Source organism: Triticum aestivum, chromosome 7A (assembly GCF_018294505.1).
Source record: "Triticum aestivum cultivar Chinese Spring chromosome 7A, IWGSC CS RefSeq v2.1, whole genome shotgun sequence".
NCBI classification, from domain to species: Eukaryota; Viridiplantae; Streptophyta; class Magnoliopsida; order Poales; family Poaceae; genus Triticum; species Triticum aestivum.
The window spans coordinates 611,273,120-611,282,218 of NC_057812.1; the positions used below are offsets into that span (position 1 = coordinate 611,273,120).

The following is a 9,099-nucleotide window of genomic DNA, read 5'->3' on the forward strand; positions in this document are numbered from 1 at the left end:
GGATTCCGGCCGACTGGTCTTCGGGCGGGCGGACGGGGCGCGGGCGGGAAAGGAAAGGAAGTGGCGCTTAGGCGTTCACGGGCGGCGGCTGGTTGACTAGATGCACCTCATGATGTAAATTTGCACCGCGAGGTGTTGTATTTTACATCATAAGAAGGCCGCGGTCCAACTTTTTTACATATGAACCGTCTATTGGAGCAGCGTTTATTATCCATATGATCTAAACGTTAGATATTTTTACATTTAGACCATCTTTGGGAGATGCTTTAAGCCACTGTAATCGGAAGACGGCGGAAAAATCGTCAATCAAACGCCTCGTAAGTGTCTCGTGTGTATGACTGCCACTGCCAGATGGGACCCGTGGTGTGTGAGTTGTTGGGCGAAGCTTTTCTTCATGCTCTCGGCCTCCTTATCCTGCCTCCCCCTTCTCCTCTCCAACTGCTAGATCTAGAGTAGCCCCGTTAAAGCCCAAACAAAAACCCCGCTGCGAGATCTGCGCATCTCGCTACACCACCACCACGACGGCCATGGCGGCGCCGCGCGTCCTCCTCCTCCTCGCCGCCGCGGCCCTTCTCGCCGTCGCCTCCCTCGGGGACGCTTCGGGCGAGGGCCCCCGCGGGCGCAAGCTGCTGGTGCTCGTCGACGATCTGGCCGTCCGCTCATCCCACTCGGCCTTCTTCGGCTCGCTCCAGGCCCGCGGGCTAGATCTGGAGTTCCGCCTCGCCGACGACCCCAAGCTCTCGCTCCACCGCTACGGTCAGTACCTCTACGACGGCCTCGTGCTCTTCGCCCCATCGACCCCGCGCTTCGGCGGATCGGTGGACCAGAATGCTGTTCTGGAGTTTATCGATGCCGGGCATGATATGATTCTGGCAGCAGATCATTCGGCTTCAGATCTGATCCGCGGCATCGCGACGGAGTGTGGGGTTGACTTTGATGAGGACCCGGAAGCAATGGTTATTGACCACATCAATTATGCCTCCAGTGAGGTTGAAGGTGACCACACCTTGATTGCTGGCGATGACCTGATTCAGTCAGATGTGATATTGGGGTCCAAAAAGATTGAGGCTCCTGTGCTGTTTCGAGGGATTGGGCATGCGGCCAATCCATCCAACAGCTTGGTTTTAAAGGTTCTATCTGCCTCGCCATCAGCGTATTCAGCAAACCCGGAGGCTAAGTTGGCATCTGTTCCATCTCTCACTGGGTCGGCCATATCGCTGGTTTCTGTTATGCAGGCTAGGAATAATGCTCGTGTGTTGATATCTGGATCACTGGATTTGTTTAGCAACAGGTTCCTAAAGTCTGGTGTGCAGAAGGCTGGCAGCAAAATGAGCCATGACAAAGCTGGAAATGAACAATTTGTGACAGAGACGAGCAAATGGGTCTTCCATGAGAGGGGTCATCTGAAGGCAGTGAATGTCAAGCACCATAAGGTTGGGGAGACAAATGAGCCTAGCATGTACCGCATCAATGATGACTTGGAATACTCAGTTGAGATATATGAATGGTCTGGTACAAGCTGGAAGCCATATGTTGCTGATGATGTTCAGATTCAGTTTTTCATGATGAGCCCTTATGTTCTGAAAAATATGTCAACTGACAAAACTGCTGTATATTCAGCATCCTTCAAAGTTCCAGATGTTTATGGAGTTTTCCAGTTCAAGGTTGAGTACCAAAGGCTTGGATACACTGGCCTCTCTCTTGCAAAGCAGATTCCAGTGCGTCCATACAGGCATGACGAGTATGAGAGGTTCATAACTTCAGCGTTTCCGTACTATGCTGCCTCATTTTCAACAATGGGAGCCTTCTTCATATTCTCGGTTGCGTACCTGTATCACAAATAGATAGCTCATCGAGTAGTGGAAGTAAATCAAGGTGGCGATGGAATTGTGATGTCACAAGCCTGGTGATCTTAGGTGCAATTTTATGGAACCATATTTTTGTAGCGCCAATCTGTAGTACCTTTATTTTTAAGAAATGGGCTTCTCCCTGCCCCCAACCTTTATTAACATTTTTGCTAATTTTCAGTTGACTGATTTTGATTTGGCTTTAAGCCAAATTTGTGGCCGTCTGATTTCAGCACGGATCTCAGCGTGCTGTGTGCCTGCCATCCTCGTGCGTGTGTGATGGCTTTTATTGGGTTCCGGGTTTGGTCTTCCCACCTGTTTTGGACCCGTGACCGTCACACGAGTAGATCTTCTGAATTTTTTATTGGATCAGGAAGCATATAGGTTCAGAGATAACTTTACTCAGAAACAAATTATTGGTTGTTCTGATGTATGTTCAGTAGCTCAATTTTGTTTTGATCTGCTACGCTTAGTCATTGTTAGTCCTAGTCTGTTTCTAATTAGTGATGCGAAAATAGCTATATCAGGATCGAGGTCTGCAGCAGCAATTGTTTTGCTGGTTTCTGGGGAAGTTCTGGCGATTCAGTTCAGTCCTGAGGCCACAGTTTTTGTCTTTGTTGTCTATACTTAATCTCCATCAGTTAAGGCCTGGTGTTCGACGATTTTTCGTCAAATCGGGGCCTGGCTTGTGGTGTTTTCCCGGCTCATTTCAGTGGGGGTCCAGAGCCATTTTGTTTGGCACTAAGTTTGCACGGCTGTTGTACAAGAAGAGCAGTTGCCACTGTAAAATGTATCATCTAGCTGCTGTCGTCCCCATGTCATTGAGATGCAAAATTTGCAACTGTCCTAACTGAGCTGGCTTGCTGCTGCAGATTTTCCTATGTTTCATTGTTCAGAATTTGCTTTCCGTTCCTCAACAATATCAATTTATCATAGTAGGCATTCATATTTCATTTTGCTCTTCGATCCCTTCGAAGCCATGTGGAGCAGTCTCCCCATGAGCGCTCCAGCCTTATGGGTGCAGACTCACCTCAGGGCAGAGCGCTCCGGGTGCAGGCTCAGTTACTCATGTTTGTGCAGCTCCTTATCATGCCTACACCATCTTTGTTTGTATATACTCATGTCATCTTGTTCCTGCCTGTGGTGTGTATACATTTCTGTCAAGTCATCAGTCATCAGTGTTCCTGCCTGTAGACGAGGGATTTAGATCTTTTTCTAGACAAGGGATTTTAGCTATAATGTGCAGTTAGATTATTCTCTAGTTTAATCTTCTCTGTCTTTCTTAGTATTCATTGAGCAAGAAAAAATTCATCAGTTTTGTTCCTGCTTCAGAATTCATGCTTTAGTATATGACCTTATTCTGTTCAGTTTTTTCTTCAGTATGCATTGGTCATTCCTCCCCTGGGTGTTCGTTTATAATTCTATCTGTAAATTTAACTACTCTTTGGTTCTTTTGATCATTATTTTCTTGTTAGATAACTAATCTTTAGTGTTGCACCCCCTTCAGTTCTCGTATAAGTCACCATTTTCTCTCTTCTTTGCTGCATGTATACACATCATGTTCATGCTTAGTTTCGGAAAGGGAATACTAGCTTTACCGTGCTCTTCTCTTCTGTGTTTTACATATTCATTAGTTCAGTGATTACTATTTTAAAGGTTAGCCATCCGCTGTGTAATGCTTAGCTGTATGTAGCTCTAGTCGTAGAATATTTTTTTGGTCGGTTCATTAGAATATTTCATCAGTCCTAGAATGCCCAGTCGTAGAATTCTCAGTTGTAGAATGCTCAGTTGCGATATACGAATGGTCTGGAACAAAGCTGGAAGCCATATGTTGCGGATGATGTTCAGATTCAGTTTTAAGTACATGATGAGCCCTTATGTTCTGAAAAATATGTCAACTGGCAAAACGTCTGTATCACCCTTCAAAGTTCCGGATGTTTATGGAGTTTTAAGTTGAGTACCAAAGGTTTGGATACACTGGCCTCAGAGCATTTCAAAGTTCCGGATGTTTATGGAGTTTTAAGTTGAGTACCAAAGGTTTGGATGCACTGGCCTCAGAGCATTTCCAGCCGCGCCTCCAACAGACCCTCCCCAGGTGTTTTTGTCGCGTCGGTGCCGAAAAAACGGCCCAGTCGCCCGTTTTTCGCCGGCTTGGGCCGAAACTGGTGCCGGCGGACCTAGGTAGAACCCGACGCCTTGGAGGGCACCTGGGGCGCCGGCACAAGCGAAAAGGACGCGTGGGTCCGCCCTGTCGGCGAGTCCCGCGCCTATTCCCGCCGTTTCTTCCTGCTTTTCCCCCATTTTTCTCCCATTTTCTCCTTTCCTCCCGCCAATCTCCCTCCCGCTTGCCTCCCAGTTGGCCGCCATGCCACCGAAGAAGTACGTCGTCCCCCGCGCGGCGGCAACCACGACCGCCTCCGTCGCCCAGAGGAAGCCGAAGGCGCCGCTGTCGAAGCCAGCGGGCATGCCGAACGTCGAGTGGAGGGCGGAAATTCAGCGACGGGAGGCTGTCACCGCCGACCGACGGAACAGGGACATCGCCAAGAAGTCCCGTGACAACGCGGCGTGCGTGGCTGCGGCTGCCGCTTCGGCGGACCAATCCGAGGCCGAGGCGACTCGCGCGGGGATAATGAATCCACCCGGCAGCCACGCCCAGTACACTCCCTGGGGCCAGCAAAGCTTCGGCTCTCCGTCGCCACAGCCATGGGGATCGCCCTCGCCGAGCTACACCGACGGGGACGCGCACGGCGGGTTCAATCCAAACGTCACCTTCCCCCATGGACACCCGGTCCAGCGCACGCCCTCGTCGGTGACCTTCACCGGCGTGCAGTACCCTTCATACAACTACTCGCCGCCCGCCTACGCGTCTTCCCCGACGCCCCATTTCCGTCGTTGCGCGCTGCCCTTCTCGCACCTCGGCGACACCGACGAGACCGAGGGCGACATGGACGACATCATCGCCGCAGGTTCGGCCGCGGCCGCCGCGTCTCCCGGGTTCGACACCCCCGACGAGACGATGGATCTCAGCGGCGGCATGGACGGCGAGCTCGGCTACGTCTACGGCGAGGAGGAGCAGGAGGAGCAGGAGCAGGAGGAGGATGAGGAGGTGGAGGAGGAGCTGGCGACTGTTCCGGCGAAGATGCGCAAGAAGACGCGGGCGGCCAGGTCAGGCGAGCCGCGCATCAAGTGGGCGTCCAAGGAGGAGGAATGCCTCGCCGAAGCATGGAAAGTCGTCTGCCTTGACCCGACCACCGGCACGAACCAGAGCATCGAGACGTATTGGGAGCGCATTAAGGCCGAGTTCGACGACTCCTACTTCAAAGGTGTCTACATGCAGCGCGGCTCGAAGGCGATGGCGAACCATTGGGGCGTATCCAGGGGCGTGCAACAAATGGCATGCGGTCGTCGAGGAGGTCGCGGCTCGCCCGGAGAGCGGCGCCAGCGTTGAGGATCAGGTATGCCACGCCGGTCTCCCGCCTCTCTTCGCCGTGTACGCCCGCCAACTGTTTGTTCCTCCGCGCAGTTGCTGCGCATGTTCGCCCTGTACCGGCGGAGCAACAGCGACGCCGAATTCAAGTACCTCCACGTTTACAAGCGCATTGACAAGTGCGAGAAGTGGGCGGAAGTCCGACGCACCCTCGACAAGGCCAAGGAGACCTACAAGCCGGACGCGCCGACTCCTGGCGCATCGGAAGGGCGGCCGGACGGCAACAAAGGTGCCAAGAAGGGGAAACACGCCGACGCGGCCACCGCTCGAGTGCACGAGTCCATCGAGCACTGCCTCGCCGACGCGCAGGCCCGGGCCGTCCTTCGTGAAGAGAAGACTAACGCGCGGTGGTCGGCGTTGATGTCGAGCAGCGCCGTCAAGCTCGACCTGCTCCGGATCAACGTCGCCGCGAAGAAGAGAAACACCGACCTGGCTTTCCTGCTGGGCGGGGCGGACATGCTCTAGAGCACCGATGAGGCGGTCAAGGCGTGGTACTTGGTGGAGCACGGCCTCATCCTGAATCAGCTTCCCTCGACGCCGCCGCCGACGCCGCCGCCAAGCCCGCGTGATGACGCCTCCACGACGCCCAGTAGCACCGAAGCCGCGCCGACACCGCCCAGCGCAGAAGCAGCTCCGACACCGCCAAGCCCGTGCACGCCAACTCCGCCGACGCCTGGGGCAGAGCCCGCCGAGTGATGCGTTGTGCACGTGAACTCCTGCCGCCCTATTTTTTGTACGCCTGACTATACCCGATCGCCGAACTGTGACTTGCGATCGCCGAACTTATGGCGTCTTTTGTGAGCGGGAACGACAAGTTCGAATTTTTCGCGTCCTGAGGGCGGCGCCTAGGGACGTGACTGGGAGCTAGGTCGCCCCTAGGGGCCGAACTAGCGCTGGTTCGCTTCCAGACCGCTCTTTTTTAGCGCCCTGGGGGGCCGAACGGCTGCAGATGCTATCAGGTTCATACCTTCCGCATATATCCGGATGAGGATCCTCTGACGTACGGCAGCCTGCCGTTCTGTCACTGACATGTGGGCCTTTTGGGAACCTGGCCCACATGTCAGTGGCCCAACGGCACGTAGCGCACGGCAGAGGAGCGTCCTCCCATATATCCATACTATGCTGCCTCATTTTCAACATTTGGGAGCCTTCTTCATGTTCTCAGTAAATGAGTAAATTGCTAAAAACTACCAGAGCCGAACAGAAAACTACCACTTTACGTAACCCTAACACAAAACAATCATTCTTGTGGTAATATATCGCAAATACCTACCGATCCTCTATAACACTAAGCTTCCTTAATTTTAAAGGGCTCACAATTAATCGAGGGCTCCAATTAAAATTGGGTCACCCAATTTTGACCGGCTCAACAATTTCTCAAAGCTCTCTCATTCAATTTTTTATTATTATACACTATATGCTTCTTAATTTTTAAGGCCTCATAATTAATTGAGTTCATTATTATACACTATTATACTCAATTTTGACTGAGTCAACAATTGCTCAAGGAGCTTTCTCATTCAATTATTGTAAGTCACTATTGTTCCCTAATTTTGAAGCTCTTCAATTCGATTGGGGTATCCAATTATGGAGCCAATCATTTTCAAATTAATCGACGGCGACCGACCTATTAAAACATACCAATGCTGCGCACTCTCCCATCACCTAGGAAAAAGAAGCATCACCATGTGATACTATAGCGTCCATATAGTACATGTAACCATTAACGTAGAAATTCTCCCATATAAATATGAGTTTCTTAGTGGATAACACATAATCACATGGAGAAGCCCATCAAATCATCAAACTGTATATAAAAATAAAACAGTCTATTATTTTTGAAAAAATAAAATCCTTTAATTTTGACCAAGTTTAGAGCCAAAAATGTCAACACAATATTAAACAAAAAAATATGAAAATTCATTTCATAACGAATCTAATTATACCGATTTGGTATTATGGGTTTTGATATATTTCTCTACAAATTTGATCAAGCTTAAAAAGGTTTGACTTTTTTAAAATGTAATACATCTTATATTTTGAAATAGAATAAGTAATGTTTTTAAAAAACCCAACAATACCAACGATGCAGCAAAGCGCGCCCAACCCTTCTAGTTTTGGTTAGTTGCTAGTTTGGCCATTTTAAACAGGATTATGACAAGGCGGACCCACATGTCAAGACTGACATGGGTCAATAGTCAACGTCGTTAGATTGATGGGTACGTTTGGCGTTATGACATGTAGGACCCACATGTGAGTATGCAGGGTGGTGGCATGGGCCAGCAGGGTGCTTGACGGCCATGGCCGCGCAACGATGTTGGGCGTGCTTCGGGCGCAGCTGGTCAAGGAGGCGGCGAAAAGAGGAGGAGAAGAAGGATAAAAGAGGCGGAGTGTTGGTGGGTGCTCGTCAGTGGGCAGCTGGCGCCTTGGCTGGGTCGAGCTGGTGGCACATGCGCGGGCTGGTTCCAGTGGCGGCACATGACGTAACTAAGGGGATGCCATGGACGGGATAATAAGAGGAATTTTAGGGGAATAAATGGAATTTTTTATTTAGACCGGCACGTGGGTCCCACATATCATAATGCCCAAGGTGTTGGTCAATCTAACGGCGTCAACTATCGTGCCATGTTAACCCTAACATGTGGGCCTGCCACGTCATAATCCTGTTTAAAACGGCCAAACCGACAACTAACCGAAATTGATAGGTATTTGTGATGTATTACCACGAGAGTATATTTTTTTTGTTAGGGTTATGTAAGAACGATGCTACACACACGATAAAAATTTGGACATTTTCTGCATGATGCAGCACATCCAGCTGTTTATGCGTAGGGCAAAATTGAGAATCACTATTCAATCCTCTTATTGTCCACCTAGTAGTTTCGGTCATGTAAAGTGGTAGTGCCGCAACAATCCTTTCGCAAAACAAAGGTCTGCTCATCTGGAAGAGACGTTGACAAAAATTCTCAAGATATGTTGGGACCTGTTTGAAGTAGTCCTTATAGAAAAGTCGTGTGTCAGCGACCTTATCTCGAGGGAACAACTCTCTACTCCTTTATTGAATCCTTTTCTAAACATGCTCCACCTCCTTACTGATTCTCCATTTTTTGATGAACGCTCATCATCAACGTCATTTCAGCATCTTCGTTGTTCGAAACTAACAAATCAACAAACTCTTTATATATGAATTCACCAAGCCTCTTGTTCTCAAAGCCATCATCCGATGAATCCATCGTTTTGCCTAAAATGAGCAAAAGAATCTAGAAAAAACACTCGAACATTTCATCGAACACTTAGAGGACGAGATGTATGTCCGGAGCAGTAGGATGTATCGGAGCGGCATCCAATGGCGGCGACCATATCCGGGTTGAGAAGGACAGTCGGGAGGGGTTTGGGGCCGGTGGCGGCGGCGATGTGGGTTATGGAAGACGGTGGAGCCAGGGAAAGGGGTGACACGAACGTGGAAAAAGATATGAGAGGAAGATGGCAGGTAGGAATAGGTTGTGGATGATTTAGAAAGAACTGAGATCCGTGTGACTGATCGGACTGTTGGCTTTTGAGGCAGCGGGGTCCGGTTGCAGATGCTCTCAGGCCTTGTACAATAAGATGTGCTTAGAAAAATAAATCGGGCTTTCCTTAAGCACCGATGCTTATTTATACATGGTAGATGCTTAACTAAGCGTCTCTTTTATAAAAATAGGTATCGATACTTCAAAAAAACTCGGTTTATTTTTTTAAGCACCTCTCCAAACACCTCCCATTATA

At 49.9% G+C, this 9,099-nt stretch overlaps 1 protein-coding gene across 1 annotated transcript; it reads left to right on the forward strand.

Annotated features, from left to right (window-relative positions):
- The first annotated feature begins 404 nt into the window (after positions 1-404).
- Positions 405-2,027, forward strand: LOC123148606 (dolichyl-diphosphooligosaccharide--protein glycosyltransferase 48 kDa subunit). Its single transcript, XM_044568073.1, has one exon. The coding sequence runs from the start codon at positions 528-530 to the stop codon at positions 1,842-1,844; it is 1,317 nt and encodes a 438-aa protein (XP_044424008.1). The 5' UTR covers positions 405-527; the 3' UTR covers positions 1,845-2,027.
- Positions 2,028-9,099: the final 7,072 nt, after the last annotated feature.

What these genes read in the sequence shown, in the direction of transcription:
- LOC123148606 (XM_044568073.1), top strand. Translation starts at nt 528, where the DNA reads ATGGCGGCGCCGCGCGTCCTCCTCCTCCTCGCCGCCGCGGCCCTTCTC.